The sequence below is a fragment of the Cynocephalus volans genome, chromosome 10 (genome assembly GCF_027409185.1).
Source record: "Cynocephalus volans isolate mCynVol1 chromosome 10, mCynVol1.pri, whole genome shotgun sequence".
NCBI lineage: Eukaryota > Metazoa > Chordata > Mammalia > Dermoptera > Cynocephalidae > Cynocephalus > Cynocephalus volans.
Window position 1 is genome coordinate 111,688,802 of NC_084469.1, and position 24,488 is coordinate 111,713,289.

At 55.9% G+C, this 24,488-nt stretch overlaps 2 protein-coding genes and 1 non-coding gene across 3 annotated transcripts; all 3 read right to left on the reverse strand.

The window, feature by feature from the left end:
- Window positions 1–883: 883 nt before the first annotated feature.
- Window positions 884–16,685, reverse strand: SLC5A5 (solute carrier family 5 member 5). Its single transcript, XM_063110080.1, has 19 exons — window positions 16,614–16,685; window positions 16,374–16,513; window positions 14,592–15,186; window positions 14,263–14,284; window positions 11,157–11,647; window positions 10,289–10,354; window positions 10,019–10,070; window positions 9,825–9,892; window positions 8,720–8,874; window positions 8,095–8,235; window positions 7,886–8,015; window positions 6,911–6,999; window positions 6,072–6,184; window positions 5,923–5,993; window positions 5,414–5,500; window positions 5,140–5,333; window positions 2,996–3,120; window positions 2,162–2,277; window positions 884–1,048 (listed from the first exon to the last, which is right to left on the reverse strand). Exons 1-19 carry the CDS (start codon window positions 16,683–16,685, stop codon window positions 884–886), a joined length of 2,892 nt encoding a protein of 963 aa, XP_062966150.1.
- Window positions 16,686–18,078: 1,393 nt separating this feature from the next.
- Window positions 18,079–21,557, reverse strand: RPL18A (ribosomal protein L18a). Its single transcript, XM_063110906.1, has 5 exons — window positions 21,480–21,557; window positions 19,980–20,159; window positions 19,238–19,367; window positions 18,381–18,490; window positions 18,079–18,223 (listed from the first exon to the last, which is right to left on the reverse strand). The coding sequence occupies exons 1-5, from the start codon at window positions 21,495–21,497 to the stop codon at window positions 18,131–18,133; spliced, it is 531 nt and encodes a 176-aa protein (XP_062966976.1). The 5' UTR covers window positions 21,498–21,557; the 3' UTR covers window positions 18,079–18,130.
- Window positions 18,670–18,802, reverse strand: LOC134389829 (small nucleolar RNA SNORA68). Its single transcript, XR_010024791.1, has one exon. It is a non-coding gene; the product is annotated as a small nucleolar RNA SNORA68 (small nucleolar RNA).
- Window positions 21,558–24,488: the final 2,931 nt, after the last annotated feature.

The following is a 24,488-nucleotide window of genomic DNA, read 5'->3' on the forward strand; positions in this document are numbered from 1 at the left end:
TCTCGTCTTAATTTAACTACTTCCACCTGGAAAAACCCCATTTCCAAGTAAGCTCATGTTCTGAGGTTCCAGGTGGACATGAATTTTGGGGGGACACTATTCAACCCAGTACAGGAGCCTCCATTGCCAGAAAAGCAGAGGATGCTCTTCTCAGGGTAGTGGGAGCCACGGCAGGTGTGTGGGCAAAGGCGTAGGGTCCGACTCCCCTCTCCCCTGCCACAGGGAGGAAAACAAAAACAGCACAGAGAGAGAGCTGGTGTCCAACTCTTTTTTCTGTTTCTTTTATTTTTTTTTGGTGGCTGGCTGGTATGGGGATCTGAACCCTTGACCTTGGCATTACAACACTGCTCTAACCAACTGAGCTAACCTGCCAGCCCTAGTGTCCAACTCTTGATGAGTGACTAGGTTGCTGTGTGACCTTGGCCAAGTCACTGCCCCTCTCCAGGCCTCAGTTTCTCTGCCTGTGAAATGAGGCACAGGAGGTTGGTCCTGAAATTCTTGCTAAGGTTAACACGTTTCAGGGAAGAGCTAGGGTCTTTCTCAGACCCTGATGTTGGGTCTGGGGGTTTCTTATGTTTTTCCAGTGGGGACTCCAACATCTTTCCATTGTAGAGAGAAAAATCCAGCCGCATTTTAGGGGAGCAGGCAGGGGTGCAGCCTATAAGACTAGGGGTGGGGGGAAGCAGGGGACTGGATAAAATGACCTCCTGAAGGTGGGGCCTCGCCTCTTCCCCAGGGCGGGGACTGTGCAGTTCTGAGCGCATTTGCCTACGAAGCAGTCCAGCCAATCAGAGCCTGGAGCCCGAGGCTGTTAGCTGGCGGCCTGGGATTGACCCATCATGAGGTTCCATCCCAGGTGGTCAGTCCCGGGCTGGCTCTGCCCTCAGAGGTCTGTCTCCCGCTGGTCATGACCATCTTCATGTCCACTGCCCGGGGTCCAGGAGCCGGCATCCTCCACCTCCTTCTGCCCCAGGAAGAGCAGATGGTCCTCATCGGTGAGCAGGAAGCCAGGGGGCTTCTTGGTTCCAAGGGGGAGTTCTTCAGGACCCTGGGAGAGGGGAGAAGTAGAACCCCAATTGGAGACCCTGTCCCTGCTCTGTCAGCTCAACTCCCAGATGGGAACATTGAGGAATATCCCCTTGTTTAGTGCATTGGCCAGTCCAGTCCCCTCTGCCTCCAAAACATCCATCCTCTTCTCTTCCACATGCTCACGTCACCTACAGTCCAGGCCATCAGAGCCAGCTCAGGTACCTGACACAGCTGCCTCCCCCTCACTCTCTTTCTACCTCTTAAAAAAAAAAAAAAAACAACCAAATATTTCTCCACAGCAGCTAGAGGGAGTTTTAAAACCCTTTCCTCCCCAGCCCTCCCCCGTCAAGCCTGTTCCTGCCTCAGGGCCTTTGCACCTGCTGCGCCCTCCACTGGGAAAGCCCTTGCCCTGGATCTCTCTATGGCTGGGTCCTTCTCATTCAGGGTCTTCCAAGAGGCTGCCCCTGACTGGCCTGGCTAGAGTCGCTCCCTATCACAGCATCCTGTTTTATTATCTTCCTACCACTCATCGCCTGCTGAGATCTTACTCGTTTCTCTTAGCTTTCATCCATACCCATCCAATGGTGGGCTTGGACCCCAGCCCAGAGCAGGACAGGGTGCACAGCAGGCCTCAATAAATGACAAAATGAAACAGTGAATCCAAAGCAGGGGTAGGCCTGGCATCAGGTTCCCCAGGGACAGTATTTTTTAAGCTCAGGGCATTCACACAGCAACCACATGGCTTTGGCTGAAATTGGTCTGCACTCTGTCATGTTTTCTATGTAAGATTTTCTCTAAGCTGACTCACTCTTGAATTAAGTAATTTTATTTTCAAAAGAGACTTTATATCAATACCCTAACTGCAAACCGGTTTCACCTGTCGAAGATAGGAAGTGATTGTAAAAATTGACACCATGAAAATAAATAGTATTAAGGTCTGCTCATCCCTTGTGAGAGGGAATAATAACTGTCGAAGATGCATCAGCTCCCAGTGGAGCCTTTCCAGTGGCGGTGAGGAGAGGTTGGGGAAAACCGTGATACACCAAGCCCCTCCCCTGAGTTGTGGCTGCGTCCCAAGCACCCAAAGCCACCTTTGCCGTCTCTTGCTCTGGGAACCCGGCTTGAAACTGACCTTCACCAAGCTGTCATCCAGGATGGCCACTTCCTCTTTGGGGGCCACTGACGCCGTCTGCCGTGCGAGGTCCCACCACAGCAACCCAGGACCCAGGGCACTGCGCTTGGTTGGACCTGAGGGACAGGGAGAAATAGGGGCATTCAGTGAAGGGGTAGTGGGGGCTGGAGACCGGGCTCTGGGGAGGGGAAGGGAGAGTCCGGGGCTGTGGGGTCTGCTGGGTTCCAATTGCAGCTGTGATAGCTGGTGGGGAGGGGGAGGGGCCCTGGCAAGCGTCGGCCCCTCTATGAGCCTCAGTTTCTTCATCTACACGGAGGGGAGTTGTAATCAAACATCCGTGGATGGCTGGGAGGGTCCAGCATGTGGTTCTATTCGCTGCTGCTTGCAGCACAAAGGAGAGCTCGGTAAAAGCCCGATGGATGTAAAGTATGAGACTCAAGAAGCGGGATCAGGGACTTATCACTGCTGATTCCTCTTTGTTTCCTTCTACTTCGTGGGATTCAGAATTCTCTCGGGGGGCAGGGGAGGGGCGCGGAGTCACCACGCCGCGAGAAGATGTTTCAGCACCAGGGACAGCGCCCCGCGGCCTCGCCCCGTGTTCCCTCGCAAAGACTGAATCTTTGGGTGCCTCGGTTCCTGCCTTTCTAAATAGGGAAAGGCCGGCCAGGTGCAGAGCGGTCGAGAAGGCGACGTGGACTGACGGTTGCAAGTGTGTCCAGCACGCAGCGGCCGCTTGGCGGACGGGAACTTCCTTCCTTCCCTCCTTGCTGGGAGGGTCCTCGAGACAGAGGGACGCATGGAGTGACCTCTGAGGAGGCCACACGTCCTACTCACCCGTCAGGCAGCTGACGAGAGCTCCACACAGCACGGTGGTCAGCGTGCCTAGGGCACCGTAATAGAGGTAGGAGATGGCGTAGAAGCTGTCAGCTAAGGCGGGTCGGCCGGGGTCTAACGCGGAGCTGGGGGTGGGAGAGGTGGGAGTGAGCCGCCTCTTTCACCCTGTGGCCAACTGCTCCCAATCCACCCCCTCCTACTGTCTCCACTGCCGCCGCCTAACCCAGCCTCCTGCTGCTGCTCACCCAGACGTGTGCAGTAGTCAATTTTCCTTCCCTCCTGCTCTCCCACCTCCACCCCCGGACCTTCTCCACACACAGCCGGAGCGAGCATGACTGCAGTATAACCCCGATGACCTCCTGCCACTGCCCACCACCACGCACGGCTTCCTATTCCCCTCAGAATCAAACCAAATTAAACTCTTGGAAGAAAACATAGGTGTGAATCTTCATGACTGTGGATTAGGCAATAGTTTCTTAGGTATGACAACAAAAGCACAAGCAACCAAGGGGAAAAAAAATAGATAAATTGGACTTCACCAAAATTAAAAATCTTTGTAGGGCTGGTCGGCGGTTAGCTCGGTTGGTTAGAGTGCAGCCTTATAACACTAAGGTCACCGGAACAGGCCAGCTGCCAAAAAACCAACCAAAACAAAAACCAAACAGAAAAACAAAAACCCTTTATATACATGCTAGCTGGTTATGTCAGTAGGCTAGAGCACTATCTTGTAACACCAGCATCAAGAGTTTAGATCGCCAGACTGGCCAGCCACCAAAAATAAAGAAATAAATAAAAACCAAAAAATCTTTTGTGTATCGAAGGACACTATCAAGAGAATGAAAAGACAACCCACAGAACAGGAGAAAATATTTGCAAATTATGCAACTGATGATGGTCTGGTAACCAGAACAGATAAAGATTAGAGCATGGCATGTTAACACCAAGGTTAGCTGCCCAAACAAACAAACACACACAAACCAAAGACAAACAAAAAGTAAAGACAATACCTAAAGTTATAAAGAATTTTGTAAATTACAACTTAACAATAAGAAGGCAAATGACCCAATCGAAAATGGGCAAAGCATTTGAATGGACATTTCCCAACAGAAAATATACAAATGGCCAATAAGCATGGGAAAAGATGCTCGACATCACTAGTCATCAGGGAAATGCAAACCAAAACCGCGATGAGATACCAATTCATGTCCACTAGGATGACTAGAACAGAAATTTTTTAAAAAGGAGAGAATAACAAATGTTGGTGAGCATGTGGAGGCCTTGAAACTCATACACCGCTGGTGCAGCTGCTGTGGAAAACGGTCTGGTGGTTCCTCAAAAAGTGAATCGTAGAATTACCATATGACCCAGCAATTCCGCTCCTTGATATATACCGAGAGAAATGAAAACATGCGTCCAAACCAGAACTTGTACACAGATGTTTACAGCAGCACTATTCACAATAGCCCAAAAGTAGAATCAACCTAAATGTCCATGAACAGGATGGACAAAATGGGGTCCATCCACACAGTGGAATACTACTCAGCCATAAAAAAGGAGGAAGCACTGATACATTCTACAGCGTGGATGAGCCTTGGAAACATGCTTAGACAAAAAAGACCACCTATTGTACGATTCCACTTATATGAAATGTCCAGAATAGGTACATCCATCCAGACAGAAAGTGGATGAGTGGTTGCCAGGGGCTGGAGGAGAGGGAATGGGGGTGACTGGTCATGGGGACAGGACTTCTTTTTGGGATGATGAAAATGTTCTTGAATTAGGTAGTGGTGATGGTTACACAATCTTGTGAATATACCAAAAGCTACTATAAAATGGTTAATTGGATGGTATGTGAATTATATCTCAATGTATGGTATGTGAATTATATTTCAATAAAAAATAGAATCAGAACAATTCCTCTGGCTAGAATGCGTTTCTTACCCCTCCCTCCTCTCATTAAATTCACCCCAGCCTCACGTAGCTGGACCTCAGGAAACTGAGTCTGGCCTCAGGGCCTTTGCATGCCCGTCCCTCTTCTGGGAATGCCCTTCCCCCGTCACGCTCCTTCCTATTCCGGGCTCAGTTTCCCTTCCTGACCACACCCTCTCCGGCCACGCCGCTCCCCCACCCCTCCGCCTGCTCACCTGGGGGCCCTGCTGGAGGCGTTGGCAGCGAGGAGGGGGTCCAGAAGGCCAGAGACGTTGGCTGAGGGAGCCACGCAGCCGGTAGCCGAAGAGGGCAGGACCCCCATGGTCTGCGCGCTAGGCGGGTACAGCGTGCCGCCCACGGCCACCCACAGTGACAGCGCCAAGCCCGCGCCCAGTCCTGAGAGGACGCCCTGGGGGGCGGAGCCGGCGTCAGAGCAGGAGGCTGTCCGGCCAGGCCCCTCCAGCCCCTCATCCGCCCGCCCCCACTCACGGGCGTGTTGCAGGCGGGCAGGGACATTCCCAGGATGAAGCCTCCGAGAAGGGGCCCGCTGATGACCCCCATGACGGTGAAGGACCCCTGGAGAGTAGGTGGGGGTGGGGCTGAGGGCAGAGCCGTCCCAGCTCTCCCGGTCTCAGTTTACCCGCTGGGAAAGCAAGACCTGAGGGATTGCACTGTGGATCTTGAGACTCGTCTGTGCCTCAGTTTCCCTAAAGGAGAGGGGACTCCCTGTTCCTGCCTCTCTCCACTGGGATGGAGATAAAGATGGAGATTCTCTCTCCTGACAGTTGCGGTCCCACCTCTAAGCCGGGAGGTCCTTTCTGCCCCGACATCCCACCCCCTGCTCCAGCCGGCTGGCTGCAGGAATTACTGGGCCTGTGGCGTCAGACAGAACCCTGTTCTGCCACCGACACTTGGAACCTTCTCTGAGCTTCAGTTCAATGGGGACGATGCCCCATCTCTCAGGGAGGCCAGGGTGGGGTGGGGTGGGGGGGACTTACCTGGAGGACTCCGCCCCCCAGCAGTGAGGCCAGAGCCGCCACGGTGAGACAGGCCGAGCCGTAGACGAGTGCTGTAGCCGATGGAGGTGGCACGGTCAGCGGGGACAGACTGACCCGGTGCCCCACCCGGGTCCCCCCCCCCAACTCACAGAGCCCCTTGGAGATAATCACGAGTTTCCGGGGTGCCAGGTTCGGCAGCCGCGGTTTGATGAGGTCTTCCACGGTGACGGCAGCCATGGCATTGATGCTGGTGGAAGCCGTGCTGGGGGGTGTGAGGCACGAGGAAGGTCCTCAGACCATGGAGAGGGACTGGCCACACCCGTTTTGGGACCCACCTGCTGGGCAGGCTCCCCAGCTGCCCACACCCTCTAGCCTGCCAAGATCCCACCCGGCTGGAGTGCAGAGGTGGGGGTGACCAAGTCCCCCCAGAGTGGAGGAGATGTCTGTCCCCTCCTGGCTCGTAGACCTGAGCCACCCCCACTATGACCAAAGACATGCAGGTCAGACAGGCAAGTTCTAGTTACAGAGAGAAGTGCCACATGGGACTCCAGTCACAGTGGGAGACTTGCAAAGAGGGGAGTGAGGGCATGTGGCCAGAAGTCCCAGAAGATTTGAAACCACCCAAGTGTGTGGCCTCAGAGGGCAGGAGTGAGGGACCGCTTGGTCAAGGCTGTGCCCCAGGATTTAGAAGAGCAGTACCTGCCACATAGTAGATGCTTAATAAACACTTATTTGGGGGAGAATAGAAGGAAGAGGAAGAAAAGAGGGTCAGGTGTGGCCCCTTCAGGTAATAAGACCCTCCAGCTGGGGTCCCTGTGCCCAGGGCGTAGTCTCTGCCAGAGCCCACCTGAGCTGCCCACTAGGGACCAGGCAGGAACTGTGAATAAGGGACATGCTCAGAACATTCCACCCCCCAGGGGGGATGGCCAGGAGTGATAGCCCCGAGGGGCTTAGAGATGTGGCTGCATGAACAAGCTGGACCGCTCACCTGAGGGTGCCGCTGTAGGCACAGGCCAGGAAGAGCCCGGGAACGCCAGGCAGGTCCTTGAAGATGTCCAGCACCAGCAGGGGCATGTACTGGGAGGATTTGGGGGTCAACCTCCAGGACAGCAGCACCCTGAGGGTAGGGGCTTCTGCCTATCCTGTCCCTGCAAGTCCCCAGCACCCAGGGCAGACAGGGCTCACAGTGGACATTTAATGTGCGTTTGTTGGTTGACTACACGAACCTGAGGATTGTCACTGAGCCCCACTGTGTGCCAGCCCTGGGATCCCAGGGAGGCAGGATCACATATCATCCCCACTTTACTGATGAGCACTGTGAGGCCAAGAGGTACAGTCCCTACCTGAGGTTGTGCAGTCCAGGATCTGAGCCCAGGGGAGGGTGCCAGATGGGATGGGCTTGCAGCCTCTACTGACTCTGAACCCCGTGGCCAGAATTCCAGCTGGGGTGTGACCTGGGCATGGGTCCTGCCCCAGCACTGACCCTGACTTGCATGCTGACCTCAGGCAGTTGCTTCCCCCCTGAGCCTCAGTTTCCTCATCTGTAAAGTGGGAGCCATGACAGCCTTGGCCTATCACATGCTGGAGGATTTGACAGGAAACTAACTGCTCATGAAGAGAACAGCAGGAGGCACAGAGTAGGCGCCCGGAACATGGGGCTGGTCATTCTCCTTCTTGTCAACATTGTCATTTCATGCATGGACCATTGTCCCATCTCCTTGATATCCCCCAGGGGGTTTCTGTGCCTCTAGATCTGAACATACCCCTCCCCTGCTTATACCCTGCTATGGCTCCCCATTGCCTCCCAGACTCCACTTCCCCACTCCTCCTAGATCCTCCTCTGAGCTCTTTTCTGCCTCTGGATCTTTGCACAGCCTGTCCCCTCTGCTAGGAATGCTCTTCCACCCCTGCCTCTTGAGGTTGGGGGGGTACAAATCCGACCGAGAGCCTGGGTGGAACTCACCTGGTCTGGGGCAGAGATATGACCTGTGAGGAGAGGGTCGCAGTCGTTGTAGAATACAAACATGACGATACCGCAGCCAGCAGCACTGGACACGATCAGGAACAGGCCCAGCTGGTTGATAAGCAGGGCCCTGGGCAGAGGGGTAGTCTCAGGCTGGGAATGAGGCAGCATATCCCAAGAGCCCCCACCTTGCTGCCCCAAACACTCACAGCTTGGCCTGCCTCTCCGTGCGGCAGGCCACATAGCGCTGCACCTGTGCCTGGTTCACACCATACATCGAGAGCCACACCAAGGTGCCACCCACCACAAATGTCCAGAATGTATAGCGGCTCCGTGGATCTGGGTCAAAGCTGGGTGGGGACAGGGCAAGTCAGACATGAGGGGATGTCACACTGAATTCTCCCTCCAAGGGCCCCGGGTAGCCATTCTGGAGCTTGTGAACCTTAAGGGGACATTTGGAGTGGGTTTTGAAGTGTGAGTAGGAGTTTTCCAGATTTAAATTCATTTATTTGTTCACTGAATCTTCTATGTATGCATTCAAAAACCATTCTTTCTGCACCCAGCTGAGACCTCAGAGAGGCTTTGGCCCCCAGGCTGGGCTGGGGAGGGGTCAGAGCTGGACACAAGCCCTCAGCAGGGTCCGGCCTTGGCCAGATGGAGGGATGAGGGCTAGCGTAGTGCAGCGAGTGAGAGCCAGGGTTCTCTCTGTGGGGAGGCTGGGAAGGGGAGCATGGAGGGCTTCCTGGAGCAAGATGCATTGTCTGGCTTCTCCCAGGAAACAAAGGGAAGCCGGCTACATTCTTTTGCTGCATTCCCTTTAATGTTTTCACTCACTCCATTAGGTTGATCCGGGAGTGGTTCTGGGCGAGCCTGAGCACATGCCGGGGCCCACCCACGAGCATGGCACCACGGACCAGAATGACCCAGAAGCCAGTCAGCATCACCACCACCTGGAACACATCAGTCCAAACCACAGCCTTCATGCCGCCCTGCAGAACGGGACGGAGAGAAGGGGAAGAAGGGGTCAGACGGGGACCTGTCTGAGGCCTGTGGGACAGGGCAAAGAGGGGAGGAGAAGGCATCAGATGAGGTGCCGAACCTGGCCTGGACTCTGGCTGTAGCTAGAACAAATGCTACTCTCTGCCTCAGTTTCCTCATCTGTAAAATGGGGTTAATAACAGTTCCTTTTCACGGTGTTGTTGTGAGGACTAAATAAGTTAATAAGGGAAAAAGATCTGGAACAGCACCTGCCACATACAAGCGCTCGATGGGGGATTGCCATCTGTACTATTAAAATCACTGCAACTGTTATTATTATTTTTTAAAAATTTTATTTATTTTTTTGGCGCCTGCGGGTACGGGGATCTGCTAGTATTAGTTGTTTTTATCCACCCAGCCCCCGTGGCTTTGACGTCCCGTGGCAATCCCTGGGCTTTTCTTTGGGGACGCCCCTCCCCCTCTCGCAGGCCATTCAAGTGAGGCTGACCCCGCCCCCAGCTCCAGGAATAGTCCATCAGAGCACGGCAGCCCTCTAAGCTGTGGTGAATGACTCCCTCCAGACCTGAGCCAGCCAATCAGAGCCTGTCTGGGACTTCAGCCCCATGTTGAAGCAGGAGCTCACTTTGTGCTGGACACGAAGCTAAAAGAGGTGGACACCTGGAGCTGATGGAGCCCAGAGAGATGGGGGAGGCACCCAGAGGACGCTGTCGGAGCCCCCGGATTCAGCCATGCCTGAAGCTAGCATATCCCTAGATTCTCAGCAATAAGCCTTTCAGGTCACCTTTCGTTATAAAGATGAGGAAACTGAGTCCCAACTGGGACAGGAGCTTCCTCAGGAGAAAGGGGAGGTGGAAGTGGACTGGCCGGCCCGAAGTCTCCACCACGAGAGATCCAGTGGGCCCGGAGTCCCCGCGTGGGATGGGTTCCCGGGACCACTCACCACAGCCGTGTAGAAGGTGCAGATAATTCCGGTGGACAGGAGCGACGCCCAGATGTCCAGCCCGGTCACTGCGCCAAGAGACCCCCCATTAGGCTTCCGGGCGGGGCACAAATTTGGTCCCCGGCGTCTTGGGCCTCCTCTGCCTCCCTCTCCCTCTGGCCCAGCCCCTGCCTGCTCCCGGATCTCTCGCAAACCTTGGTTCAGGATGAGCGCGGGTGCATAGATGACGACGCCAGTGTACAGCACCTGCGGGTGCAGGGCCGGTGAGGCAGAGAGGGCGGGGTGGGAGTGGGTCTGGGAGAGAGGGGCGGGAGGAGGGTGGTCCCGGCAGGTGGGAGGGGCGGGTGGGCGGGGTCCTGCAGCATGGGGGCGGGGCCGGACAGGTGTGGGGGCGGGGCCTGGGGCCGGGCCGCGTTGCTTGGGAGCCGGACTCTGCGGGTGAGGACCGCGCTGAGGCCACTCACCGTGGCCACCAGGTATTGCAGTGTCCCGCAGAGCCGCACCGCGCGGCTGAAGCGCAGCTCCAGGTACTGCAAGGAGGAGCCGGGGGCTCATGATCACCCAGACAGACCCTAGCCGGGGGCCCGAGCCCTCTGGGGTCCGTCGCCCACCCTCGTGGTTTCTGATCTCTCTTCGGAGTCCCACTGCGCTCGCCACACTCTTGCCCGTGGGTGTTCCGCCACACCCACACATTCCGATCTGTCCGCATACACCTGTGCACACGTGTCACCGCACACGGCGTGTGCCCTGGAGGACCGGTCCTCGCGTGCACACGCCCTTCCACTCGTGTGTGACGGGCCTGAGTTCCCGGAGCGGCGACTGCTCCGCGCACCTCGACGTGCCCACAGGCGCAAGATGTAGACACTGCCCGTGGCCAATGGTATTGGCCGCCTACTGTATACCGGTCACGACTCTAATCGCTTTACCCTCTGCCCTGGAGAGAGGTCCTGTAATTAGCCGGGTTGGACTGCTGGGGAACCCGAGCGGAGAGACACGCCCCTTGCTCAGGTAGCCCCTCTGGCGCGCACGGGTGGGTGCGCACGCCGGGCACGTGGGAGGGGGCAGGTGTGTGCCTGTCCACATGTGACGGCAGGCCTGGCCAAGCCCGCCCCGCCCCACCCTTCCACCGAAGAGCTGGACACCCGCTCCTGTCTTCCTCCTTCCTGCCCCTCTCCCATTGCCTGGGGCTTCTTCCCAGAACCCTCCCCACCTGTCTGCCCGGGGGCTCCCCGTGAAAGCGCCCTGCGCAGAGGCTTGAAACCCCAGGACTGCCTCCACCGGGTCTCTGCGTCCCCAGGCGGTGGGTCCTGCCTCGGGGCCTCTGCCGGGTACCTGGTAGGTGCTGGTGAGGCCCAGGCGGTAGAAGACGGGCAGGAAGAAGGCGGCAGTGAGCAGGGAGTTGAGCAGCTGGCCCAGGCACATCCAGAGGAACTTGAGGCCGTAGCGGTAGGCCTCGGCCGGCACGCCCAGCACCTGCACGGCCGACATGAAGCTGGCGGCCAGCGAGAGGCCCACGGGCAGGGCCGCCAGGCGCCGGCCCCCCGTGAAGAAGTCTTCGGCGCTGCGCTGCCCGCCCCGAGCCAGCCCGACCCCCAGCCCGATGCCGGTGGACACCAGCAGCATGAGGGCGAAGACCCCGTAGTCCCAGGCTCCGAACGTGGCCCGCGCCCCTGCGACTTCCATGAGTGCAGGTGCGACGGCCGAGCACGTCCTCGGCCCTCCCGGCCACCCCGAGGAAGCTGGCCGCGGCCGAGGGGGCAGGACGGGGCGGGCGGCGGGAGGATGCTCGGGCGCAGGAGGCCACGCACAAGTCTGTCCCCGTTCTGGGGCGGGAGGCAGCAAGAGAGGGCTGGGGCTCCCTGGGCAAGGAATCTGAGTCCCCGCTGTCGTCTGCCTCCCTGTCCCTCCTCTCCGTTCAGCGTCTGCCACTGCCTTCTGTCTGTCTGTCCACCTCTCCTCCCACTCGGGTCCTGTTGCTCGGCGCAGCCGTGCGTCTGCTGTCTGTCCCTCTTTCTGGGCGCTGGGCTCAGTGCTGACAACTGGAGGTCGCGACGGGGCTTTAAGGGAGCAGCTCCCGGCTGTGGGCTGCGGATTTATTGGGCCCCGGGGTCAGCGCGGCTCCGCCCCCAGACCAGGAGGCGGGCAGGACTGGCACCCTTTCTGCCCTGGATTGGGACAGACAAGCCCAGACAGGCCACGTGGGTGGCTGCTGGGGGTGGGGGTCGGGAGGCCTCCCACACAGCCCCTGCCTGCATTTGGCCCATGCTTTATGTGGTACTTTGCCCTGACCACGGGGCTCTCAATGCCAGGTGTTGACAGGTAGAAAAACTAAGGCTCAGAGAGGGCATGGCACTAGCCCAAAGCCACACAGCCTGCTTCAGCATTTAAAGCCCTACTGTGATTGAATACCTTGGGCTATGGGGAGCTCACTGTCCCACAGGATTGGGGTTCACTTTCAGGGTTTGGGGGTCCCATAAGGAAAACTTGCCTGGCTTGAGCCCCTCCCCTAACTGTCACCTGGACCTACCCCCTTTCTCTAAAGCCTTTCTCTAAGGGGGGAGGTCATCACTAAACCCCTGCCCTCCAACTAAGCTGGGTGGGACATTCAGGACTCAAGTCTTGAGTGGGTGCATACTTGGGGAAGTCTTTGCATCTCTCTGGGCCTCAGTTTCCCCCATGTAAATGGGGATAAAATAGCCCCTGCTTCAGAGGAATAAATTGAACCTAGAAACGCAAACCTGGCACATGGTACGTGCCTCATTCATTCGTTCCTTTATTCATTTCTTCATTCACTCGGTTGCTTGGCAGACATGCATTGAGTTAGCCGTGTGCCCGGCATAAGTGGATAATAGAGGTCGCGGGTTGGGGGCGGGATGTCAGCGGCTGTGAATCCGAATAAATGGAGACCCGTGACTACCCAGGGAGGTAAGGTCTAGTGTGTCCCTGTCGCACAGATGGGGAAACCAGTTCGTAGAGGGAAACTCCCTTCGCCCGGGGTCATGCAGCCAAGAGAGCCAAGAGCTGTCATCTTGGGGCGCTTCTCTGGTAGACCGGGGGGACTTTGGCCTCTAGGGCTCTGGCCTCTAGGTTCAAGTCCTGGTTCAGCCTCCAACTTTCTGGGTTACCGAGCATCCCAAAGCTGGGTTCCTTCTCCAGAAGCCGACGGGATGGAAGAATCCTAGGGGCTGAAAGAAAGAGCATTTGAGTTCTTCTCTCCAGCCTCTGCCGCCCCCTGGTGGCCTCCTCTGGCCTACCCGCGCCAACCCAGCTAGGTCCAGCGTCCCCCCGCCCCGCCCCACGTGCCCCCTTTCGCTCCCTCTCCGCCTGCTGTGCAGGGTCAGCCTGACCCTCCCCCCCGACACCTCGGCTGGCACACGGGTACCTGTTGCAAGTTGGCATGTACCCCTGCCTGCGCCAGGAGGGTGGGGAGGGCACCGAATTCTTCCTCCTTCCACCCACTTCATTTTTTCCAGGCCAGGCCCCAGCCACCCTCCTGGAAAGCCTGGTAGGAAAGGGAGACAGGGGGATTCCTTTCTAGTAAAGCCGTGCAAACCAATGCAAATTAACGTAAATGGACCCTGAGAGAGGATTCCATCCCTTGTCCACCCCTCTTTCTTCCCCCACTGTGAGGGGTCCAGATTGCAGACAGAGGCCTGGGCTGAGAGGCCCATTTTTTGAGCACCTGCTGTGTGCAGGGCCCTGCACCAGGTGCTGGGACACAGCAGGATCCAGGTAGACTGAATATTTCATTTCAGAAGGCAATGGTGAGAGATGGAGACGGCATGGGGGTGACTTTATGTGGGGCCTCTGGGAGGGGACTTTCTGAGGTGATCAGAAACCTGCAGGCAGAGAATGACCGGGACCTGGAAAGAGCTGGGGAAGGGAGTTTCAGGGAGGGGAACCTCAGCACAAAGGCCCTGAGGTGGGAAGGGGCCAGTTTGGGGGCCAGCCAGGAGGCCTGGGTGGCTGAAGCAGAGTGAATGAGGGGTGAGCAGAGATCACAGGGTATCTCCAGGGCCTCAGTGAGGGGTGTGGATTTTATTCTGCAGGCACTGGGGAGCCATAGGAGAGTTTGGAGCAGGTGAGGGGCCTGATGAGATCTCTAGGTTCTGAAAAGTCGGCCACATCCAAAGCAAGGGCTGCAGGGTGGGGAGAAGCAAAGCAGGTGGATTCGGAATGTGGAATTCCAGAGGATGTCCAGAGGAGAGAGCCCTGCATGGTGGGGGGTCCATCTCCTGCCCTGAGGGTGGGGGTTGGGGAGTAAAACATGGACAGAGAAGGGAGCAGGGTGGGGAGAAGCGGGTCACAACTGCCCTGCCATGACTGATTCCAATTGCTGGAGGGCCTCCAGAATATAAATTGGGAAGGGCCCGGGGCAGCTGCAGATGATATGAGCAGAAAAGAGGGTGCTGTAGCAGTATCAGGGTGCTGCCCCCACCCTTGCCTGCTGCTGGGGCACCCTGGAGACAGGGCAGGAGTCAGGGTGAGAGGCTGTGAGCTGCTCTGGCTCTGGCACACCCTGCCAGGTGGCCCTGCACAGCTGATGCACTAGCTCTCTCGGCTGGCCAGTGCTGGAACCAAACCCTTGACTTTGGTGTTCCAAGGCTGCACTCTAACCAACTGAGCTAACCAGCCAAACCTACCAGATCCTCTTTGTGAATTAAGAGAGATGACAGCCCAACAGTGGGATTTGAATCCAGGCCACTGGTCTCCAGAGCCTGTCCTTAAACCTCCACTACACACCCAAAAAATGCAAACCATCCTTACTAAGTCCTGAGGATCCCAAGTGTGGTTCTCAGGTTCTATGATTCTCAGATGGTCTCTTTTGGTTTCAGAATCTGGGTCTGGGGTCTCCTGGGGCCCACACTTGTCCCGTCCTGCCTTGGCACTGCCCTTGCCCTCATGGTCCTCAGGAGCAGAGGTGGAGTGTGGGTAGGTGGGGGAGGTTCTCAATGTCTCCCCCTGAGGGCTCTCAGCCCTGCCCACGTCCCACACCTGACACCTTGACATGCCCAGGAACAAGACCTGGGAGCGCCTCAGCTGCTGAAGTGGGAGGGGCTCCTGGCTTCCTGCCCTCGCTTGTGTTGGGCTAAGCGCTTTATGTTGGGCTAACCGGGTGAGTCCAGGCAGAACCTGGCCTTCTCTTGACCTCAGCCTACCATCCAGGCCCTCCCTGGTCAGCCCCTCATCTGCCCCACCCACAGCCACACGGATAGGCCTATTTCCCCTCAGCTCCAGGGGTTTGCTCTGGCTGGTCCCACAGCTCAGCTCTTTGACAGTTGGGGCTCCATTCAGCGGGCATTCTCTCCAGCAAGCGCCCGATGTCTGCTCTGCATAGGGCTTGTGGCTGCTCTTCTCCCTCCTGTGAGGAAGGACCAGGGGATGTCTGTCTGGTCAGGCCCCCCACCAGAATTAACACAGGCCCCTGCAGGCTCAGGGATGATCAAGGCTGATACAGTGATGGAAGGTGGAGGGCAGTTGGGTAGAGAAAGGATATGACTGGTTGGGTGGTTGGTGGATGGGTAGGTGGATGGTGGATGGGTGGTTGGGTGGACGGTTGGGTGGCGGATGGTGGATGGGTGGTTGGGTGGACGGGTGGGTGGCGGATGGTGGATGGGTGGTTGGGTGGACGGGTGGGTGGCGGATGGTGGATGGGTGGTTGGGTGGACGGGTGGGTGGCGGATGGTGGATGGGTGGTTGGGTGGACGGGTGGGTGGTGGATGGTGGATGGGTGGTTGGGTGGACGGGTGGGTGGGTGGACGGGTGGGTGGTGGATGGGTGGTTGGGTGGACGGGTGGGTGGTGGATGGTGGATAGGTGGTTGGGTGGACGGGTGGGTGGTGGGTGGTGGATGGGTGGACGGGTGGGTGGTGGGTGGTGGATGGTGGATGGTGGGTGGATGGGTGGGTGGTGGATGGGTGGTTGGGTGGACGGGTGGGTGGTGGATGGGTGGTTGGGTGGACGGGTGGGTGGTGGATCGTGGATGGGTGGTTGGGTGGATGGGTAGGTGGTGGATGGGTGGTTGGGTGGACGGGTGGGTGGTGGATGGGTGGTTGGGTGGATGGTGGATGGGTTGTAGGGGGTGGGGGATGGGTGGATGGATGAATAGATGAATGTATGGGTGAGGACAGATGGATGGATGGACAGATGATAGGTGGTGGATGGTGGAAGGATCCATGACTAAACAGATGGAAGGAGTGGTTAAACAGGAGAGGTGTCTGGTCAAGTTTCTGAGAAGCTGAGTAGACGGTGGGAGGTGGTGAATGGGTATAGGTTAGGATGTGGGGGCTCATTCACCCTTGGTTCAAAGTCCCCTCAATAATGGGCTTCACCCCCACCCCTCAGCCGGTTGGGCAGAGCTCTCCTACCTGGCCCCCAGGCTGCTGCAACACGAATGGAGCCCTGGGGGAGCTCCAAGCTACTTGAAGAGGCCTGACATGGGGATGGGGTGTGCAGCGGGCTTTTGTGGCACCCTGGCCTGGCCCCCCTCCCACTTTCCTGGCAATTACCCTCCCGGATGAGCCTCCTGGCCTCTCATCCTCCGGCTCACCTGATGCCCTCCCCCTCCTGCAGCCCTGCAGGATCACCACCCTCTCCACAGAGGAAGAAACTAAGGCTCAGAGTGCACGGGGACTTCCCACTGGCACTGCTCTCCTGGCCCAACAGCACCACACCCTCCTTCAGGCCCAGCTCGAGGTCAAGTGGAACAGAGCCGCTCCAGATTACAGCCTGAACAGCACTGGGGTCTCTTCCAGGTCAGGCCTGGGGGAGGGGAGGCAGTCCACAGGGCCATACTGGAGCTCCTGTGCCTCTCCTGTGTGGCTTCTTCTCCGCCCAAGACAGCTGCTGGAGCAATGGCCATTGTGCCCACATACCAGCCAGACTGATATTTCCTGCAAATGGCACATGTCACCGCTGTTAACATCACATGACCACCCCAACTGAAAGGGAGGCTGGGTATTTGGGGTAACAAGGAGTTTCTGCCACAAGCCACTTTTAAGGGTTCTGTCTGTCCATTTATTTAGCAAAGATTTGAGGCCCTCTTAGAGACACATGGGTGACACACCTGGTCACTGCCCTCAGACACAGTCTGGTAGGAGACAGAAACCCAGGGATCTGTAGTGGGCAGAGGGTCCCGGCCCCAGGGAGTCTTTCCCGTGAGAACGGCTGCTTATGCCCTGTGAGTCTGGGTGCCTCTCCTGGTTCCTGGGCATTGCGACACCTCATGGGTGGGGTTTTCTGGAAACCACCCAGTCCTCTACAGGTGGGGAAGCTGGGGGCACGGTGTCTTTTTTGCCTCAGTTTTCTCACTGGGACACAAAGGCAGGCCCTGTAGCCTGCGTATGGGTCACTTCCCAAGTACTGTGGACTGAGTAAACATGGCATCCTGTGACACCAAGCCCAGAAGGCCAGGCTGGCCCAGGTCACACACCAAGGACAGGAGGCTGCCAAAGCCTGAGCTCTTGGCTGTCTCAGCTCCCCCATCAATGCAGGCTTAGCCCTCCACCTGGCTGAGGGGCTCAGCCCGGTGGCTACCCCCAGGGTAGGATTAGCTTCATGCCTGGAATTTTCCAGGCCTGAAGTGGTTTCCTGGAGACAGGAACGGACAGTAAGAGCCTGACCTCCCCAGCATTGTCGTTAGGCCCCACCTACTGGCAAAGGGGAAACAGAATGCCCACATAGTAGGCCCATGACCCTCTCTGGTGACCCCTTGCTCTGAAATCTTGGGAAAAAAACCCAGGCTCTGGGCCACAGTTGACCAGGAGAGGAAAGCTCGTCATCATGGAGTCTCCCCAGAGTCCAGGCTCAGCAGAAAAGTGTCTTATCACCAGCAACAGCAGACAGGTGAGGCCTGTGTCTGACAGGACAGCTGGGACAGACCTGGGGGTCCTGTGACCTACAGTGCACCCTGCAGCTCACAGCCCAGGTTCTCCTGACAGGGCTCAAAACCAGGCTTCTGGCTCCAAGCCTGTGCCACAACAGTCCCACGGGAACTAGCCTGGTGTGGGGGAGGGCGCTGAGCAGCAGGAAGGGCTCAGGGGTTGGGGCCTCAGCCCCTCAATGCCCTTTCTGGAGAGCCAGTGTCTGGGCCCCACTCCAGGAGGGGAGGCTGTGAGGGTTTGCTTGTTTGCACTGATGACCCCCCCAGGAAAACTTGCAGCCAGCTCGGCAGCTGTGCCCTGGGAGGTGACCCATGGGCTGGCCTCTCACCATGTCCTTCTGAGCCCTGTGGGGTGTGCAAAGACAACAAGCGCTCAGCGTGCTCCCAAGGAATTTATTCAGGCAGACCCGGGCGAGAGGCTGCGCCTAGAAGAAGGTGTTGGGCCTCTTGGTGGTGAAGCGCGGCTTGTGCTGGCGACGCAGGACCCGGTGGGGCAGTGGGAACTTGATCTTGGAGTCCTGTGAGGAGGAGAGGTGGGGAGGGGGAGGAGGCCTCTTAGTCTGGTCCTCTGGGGGTCACTGAAGTATGACTGCCCCCACTGGGCTCCTATGTCAGACCCAGCGCTGCCCTCCAGGGGAGCCCTCCCGAGCCCAACCCTGCCGGCAGGGCACTCACGTGGAACTGCTTGACCGCTGGTCGGCGGCACTTGCTGGCCGCAATTTCCTCCACCTTCATGATCTGGATGGAGTGGGCCCGGGCGCGGTGCCGCGCGCCCATGTCTCGGTCTGCAGGAAGGGGTAGGGTGGCTGAACTTGCGGGGATCTGGGCATAGGGCAATCCTCAAGTGCCTGCTCAGTAACCTGACGCATCCTGCCAGATACAGCAACTGCCTGGGGACCCAACTTGGGCTGACTGGGGAACTAGGTGCCCAGAGCATGTGGCCCCAGTGGGCACTGGCGGCAAAGGATGTAGAAACTCCAAATTCACTTTGAGGGGCACAGCCACAGCCCCACAAAGGCGACGAGATCCACTTGCTGTTTGCACCTCTGTTTAAACCGCTGCTATAAGAAACAGTGATTCTTGGGTTTAGGTGCGAGCAGAGAGGTGTGGGGGCCTCAGGGGCCCTGGGGACACTTGGTGCCAGCTCCCAAAACCAGCCGGTTGGACTAGGTTCTGGGTGGTTCCCAGAAAACAGAGCTGTGACAGGGAGCCCACGCTACATGAGGGGCAGATTCCCCCAAAAAGGCAGGTTCAGGATGTAGATGTGACGGACAATTGAGCCTGGTGGGAGGACTTGAGCTCCCTCCCTCTGAGCCCCAAGGTCCTCATGCTGCCAACTTCCAGATAAAAGCATGCCTGGGGCCTAGGGCCTCCTCTACTCCTGCCCCTAAGCAAAGCCTCCTCTGCGGCCCATGCCACCATCTCTGGGAATCTGTCTCCACCCCCTGCAAGCCTCTTGTGTTCCCCGGCCTCAGTCTGAGGGAGTCAATGTGAATCTACAGGAGGGAGGGGGGTGGAAGCCGGCAGCTTACAGCACTGGGTGACGGCGCCCGCAGTGGTCAGGTCCCGGTATTCCCGGTACATGTTGTGGGTGCCACTGCGGGAGTCATAGCGCAGCCAGATGCCAAAGTTCTTCACCCGCAGAGGGGACTTCTCAAACACCTGCCAAGGAGAGACCGCATGAGGCGAGAGCAGCAAGTGGATCTCACCCCAGTCCCCACCCTCGCTGAACCCACATCTCTGCCCCCTAAGGACAGCCCAGCACCCAGCCTCTGCTGGGGCCAGACTCTCAGCTTCCCAGGCCCACGCCTTCCTGCAGGCATCCTTGGGGACCTGCCGCATAAGGGAATTCCCATGGCAACAGTGGCAGTGCAGAGCAGTCTGGGCCAGGCTGCTTCTCCTGTAAAGGACAATAGAGCTCCAGGCTCCTCCCCAAACCCAACTCTCTGGGACCTGTCTGGGCTAAGCTGGCTGCTGCCTAGCACCCATCATGGCACATATGTCCAGGTGACAGCACCTCTCTCCATTTTATGGATGTGGCCCAGGAAGGGTAACAGCCTCAACCAAGGTGTCTCACCAAGCCTGCCAGTCACCCCTCCCTGGGTCCCAGGGTTCCTAATCAGGAAAATGGCACAGAGACACCCCTCCAGTCTTGTGGCCTGAACATGAACATGACTTGGAGCTACGAAGTCTGGTAACTCTGTAGGGGATGCAGTGCCCCATGGGAAGGTGTGAATCCACTCCAGACTCCACCCTGCTTCCAACACCCCACACCTGTCCACAGTAGACAATTTCCCCCGAAGACTTCTTCATCTTCTTCAGCTGAGATACAAAGTACCAGAAGCGGGACTTGGCAACAACATGATTAGGCGCAAAGATTCGCATGCGGTACAGGGGCGGCGTGCGGCACTTGGGGGTGGGTAGGCAGCGCCCCACCACCTTGTACTCTCGCAGCTGAAAGGAAACAGAGGTGAGGTGGGGCCAGCACCCAGAGCTCCCAGAGGCAACTGTGCAGACCCTCTTCACTCCCCTTCCCAAGCCTGGCAATGTCTAGATTCAGGAAATCCAGGAGGCAGGGCCACCCTAAGGCCTCCATGTGGAATCCCAGTGACTGTGGGTCACACTACTGACCTGAGCTTTATCCACAAACTCAAGTGAGGGCAGGCAGGGCTCGAGGGGAAATTAACTGAGATGTCTGCCCACCCTTTACCAGGGCTAACGTCTTCAGGTCAGAAAAGCTTGGCAGGGCTTTCGACTCTGTTATCCCTTCCTTTCCCTTTTGTAAGTGGGAAAGCAGAGGCCTAGACCAGCCGCCTCCTCTCTCCACACTGCAGTCCCTGTCAAACAGCCACTCTGCAGTTCATAACATCTAGTCACCAACCTCTTTCACTCTCGAGGCCAGAGACAGTGACCGGCCCAGGATCTCACAGACCACTCCAGGCAGAACTAAAGATAAGAATAAAGGTCCCTCCCTGCACTGCTGCCCTGAGTCCTGCAGATGCCTCAGTTTTCCCAGCTGCAGGCCCCCGGTTTGCAAAGATGAGGATATTCCGCCAAGTCCCAGCCCTGTGATGTGGCAGAAAACAGCCGCCTACGTGAAGGACTCGCCATCTCTACTAATATCAATGAAAAATAGGCACAGCTACCGAAGACCTGGCTCTTGCTTCCTGCTCTGAGCTTGACCCACTGGTCTCGGGACCACACAGGAAGGGAACGATGGGGTCCGCCCTTTTCCAAGCGAGGAAACTGAGGCTGGAGATACTTGTAGGACCCACCCGCGCACCCAGTGTCTCCCATCAGTGCGCCATAGAGACCTCGGATCCTGCTCACAACGTGTCCCAGCGACAAGCCACGCGCTTCCCGTCTCAGCTCGCTGTTTACGGTTTTCTGCTCCCTACGGCCAAGCCGGGGGGAAGGGACTACAACTGCCGCCCCCTCCCACGTACGCTTCACAGGTGGGGAAACTGAGGCTCGGCGGCTCCATGAGGTGCCGTGGCACGGGCCTCCAACCCACGTGACTTGTCCCTTCCCCTGGGAAAGGAGACCCGGCCCCTCGGGCCCCGGCGATCCCCGGGCCGGCCCCGGCCCCGCTCGGCCTCCCCACGCGGTGCCCGCCATGGTCGCCATGTTGGCCGCACCTAGGGGGCGGTGCGCGGTCGAGGGGGGGCCCGGACGAGAGCACGCACCGCCGGCCGGGCCCACGCCATCACCCCGGGCCTCCCATGCGTCCCGCGCCACGTCACCCGGCCCCCGACCCCTCCGCGGTTGCCTTACAGTGCCCGAGGCCTTCATAGCGTACTCTCCGTGTAGGCCTCCACCCACCAAAAGGAAGTGCTCACCTTCGCGCAGCCGCTCACCATGACTTTACCGCCGGAAGTCCCGCCGTCTCGACGCCGCGCGCCCATTGGCTTCTAGGCCCCGCGCTCAAGGAAGTCTGCTTTTTCATTGGCTCCGGATCCGTCCACTCCCAACCCTGCCCCTCTTCAAGGCGAGACTACATCTCCCAGGAGGCAGCGCGGCTAGCCCCGCCTGTTCTACCGTTGCCGTCAAGGAGCGTCGGCGCGCGCGGTCCGCCGGGAGTTGTAGGCACTCGGGCGGTCCCGGTGGCAGGTCCGAGTGTCCCTCTGCCCCGGGAAGCGTGAGAGCAGAACGGGACCTCCTGGGGTTTAGGATGACATCCCCGCGCTTTTTCCCATTCGGGGCCTCTTCTTCCCGGGAGGTGTGCTATGGAGGTCGTGAGCCATGTATTGATCAAGATCCAGCCCCCATCTTGAGGGGCTCCGGGCTTAGTCATTTGTTCAGGCAAAAGGAAGCACTCTTGGTGGGAAGACTGAAGACGTAAAAGGAAACAACCACAAACAACTCACTGACAATAGGCTATGAATGAAGTAAAGCAAAGAGGAAAGAGAATATATAGGGGCGTTTATTTTTTTGGGGGGAGGGCTCTTGGGGGAGGTGACATCTGAGCCCAATTAGCATTTTAATTAAAATTAATAATATTAATTAATTAATAATTAATTGGGATATAATTTACATACCATACAATTCACCCATTTAAATTATACAAGTCATCACGGGTTCGGATCCCTGTAGAGGACAGTCGCAAAAAACAAACAAAAAACCCAAAACAGGTACAATTCAATGGTTTTTAGTATATTTGCAGACATACATTTATATATATTTAATGTGTGCACAATTTTAATATTATTTAATGAATGTGCACATTCATGTATATTTAATATGTGCATATCCTAATTTTAGAACATTTTCATCCTCCCCAAAAGAAACCCCTTAGGCTTAGCAGTCTCTCCCCATTTCCTCCCCCAGCCCTAAAGCAACTACAAATCTACTTTCTGCCTCTATAGATTTGCTTTTTCTGTACATTTCACATAATCGTACAAAATGAGGTCATTTGTGTCTGGTTTCTGTCACTCAGTACAGTGTTTTCAAGGTTCATCCACGTGGTAGCGTGCATTAGTATTTCTTTCTATTGCTGAACAATATTGCATTGCATGGATATACCACATTTGGTTTATCCATTCATCCATTGATGGGCATTTAGGTTTTTTCCACTTTTTGGCTATGTTGAATAATGTTGCTAAGAATATTTGCATACACATCTTTGTGTCCATGTATGTTTTCATTTTTCTTGGGTATATAGCTAGAAGTGGAATTGCTAGGTCGTATCCTAATTCTTTGCCTGCAAAAATTACGTTTTTATGCCTGCATCATTTTACGTTCCCACCAGCAATGTGCGACGGTTCTAACTTCTTCAAGTCCTCGGCAACATTTTTATTACATTTCTTTTTTATTATAACCATCCTACTGGATGTGTGAAGTGGCATCTCATTGTGGTTTTGATTTGCATTTCCCTAACGGCTAATGATCTTGAACATCTTCTCATGTGCTTATTGGCCATTTGTATATAATTTTTGGAGAAATGTCTTTTCAGATCCTTTGCCCATTTTAAAATTGAGTTGTCCTAGGGCCAGCCCATGGCTCACTCGGGAGAGTGTGGTGCTGATAACACCAAGGCCACAGGTTCGGATCCTACATAGGGATGGCTGGTTAGCTCACTGGCTGAGTGTGGTGCTGACAACACCAAGTCAAGGGTTAAGATCCCCTTACCGGTCATCTTTAAAAAAAAAAAAAATTGAGTTGTCTTTTTACTATTGAGTTGTAAGAGTTCTTTATGTATCCTATAGATATAAGCTTCTTATCAGATACATGATTTGTAAACTTTTTCTATTCTGTGGATTGTCCTTTTACTCCCTAATGGAGCCCTTTGAAGCACAAAAATTTTTAATTTTTTTTTTTTTGTCCTTTTTCGTGACCGGCACTCAGCCAGTGAGTGAGTGCACCGGCCAGTCCTATATAGGATCCGAACCCGCGGCGGGAGCGTCGCAGCGCTCCCAGCGCCGCACTCTACCAAGTGCGCCACGGGCTCGGCCCAAAAAAATTTTAAATTTTGATGAAGTCCAATTTATCTATTTTTTCTTTTTGTTGCTTGTGCTTTTGGTGTTATACCTAAGAAACTATTGCCTAAACCACTTATGCCTGTTTTCTTCTACGAATGTAATAATTTTAGCTCTTTTTTTTTTTTTTTTTTTTTTAAAGATGACCCGTCAGGGGATCTTAACCCTTGACGTGGTGTAGTCAGCACCACACTCTCCCAAGTGAGCCACGGGCCAGCCCTATAATTTTAGCTCTTATGTTTAGCTCTTTGATCCATTTGGTGTTAATTTTTGTATGTGGTATGAGGTTGGGGTTCAAATTAATTTTTTTACATACAGATATCCATTTGTTCCACCGCCATCTGTTGAAAAGATTATTCTTTCCCCCACTAAATTCTGTTGTTGAAAATAAATGTGTTTAATTCTGGGCTCCTAATTCTATGGCACTGATCTATATGTCTGTCTTTATGCTAGTACCACACTGTTTTGTTCACTGTAGCTTTGTAGAAAGTTTTGAAATTGAGAAGTGTGCATTCTCTAACTTTCTTCTTTTTCAAGATTGTTTTGGCTTTTCTGGGTCCTCTGGAAAAAAAATTTTTTTTTGGCAGCTTATTGTTACAGGGTTCTGAACCCTTGACTTTGGTGTTATAACACTGTGCTCTAACTAACTGAGCTAACCAGCCAGCCCTACAATAAATGTCCTAACTTGGAGTCTACTTCAGATTTATGCTCCCTTAATTTTAATGAGAAATAGAAATGTTACTGCTATACAGCCCATTTCCCCATCTTCTTTTGTGCTGTTATTGTTACTATTGTGCTGTTATTGTTA

What these genes read in the sequence shown, in the direction of transcription:
- SLC5A5 (XM_063110080.1), bottom strand. Translation starts at nt 16,685, where the DNA reads ATGGCCATTGCTCCAGCAGCTGTCTTGGGCGGAGAAGAAGCCACACAG. An exon ending in GGCACAGGAGCTCCAGTATG is followed by an intron (nt 16,514 to 16,613) that starts GCCCTGTGGACT and finishes CTTGACCTCGAG; the next exon opens with CTGGGCCTGAAGGAGGGTGT. An exon ending in GATTATCTCCAAGGGGCTCT is followed by an intron (nt 5,994 to 6,071) that starts GTGAGTTGGGGG and finishes CATCGGCTACAG; the next exon opens with CACTCGTCTACGGCTCGGCC.
- RPL18A (XM_063110906.1), bottom strand. An exon ending in GGGCGCCGTCACCCAGTGCT is followed by an intron (nt 18,491 to 19,237) that starts GTAAGCTGCCGG and finishes CCCTTCCTGCAG; the next exon opens with ACCGAGACATGGGCGCGCGG. An exon ending in CAGCGGTCAAGCAGTTCCAC is followed by an intron (nt 18,224 to 18,380) that starts GTGAGTGCCCTG and finishes TCCTCCTCACAG; the next exon opens with GACTCCAAGATCAAGTTCCC.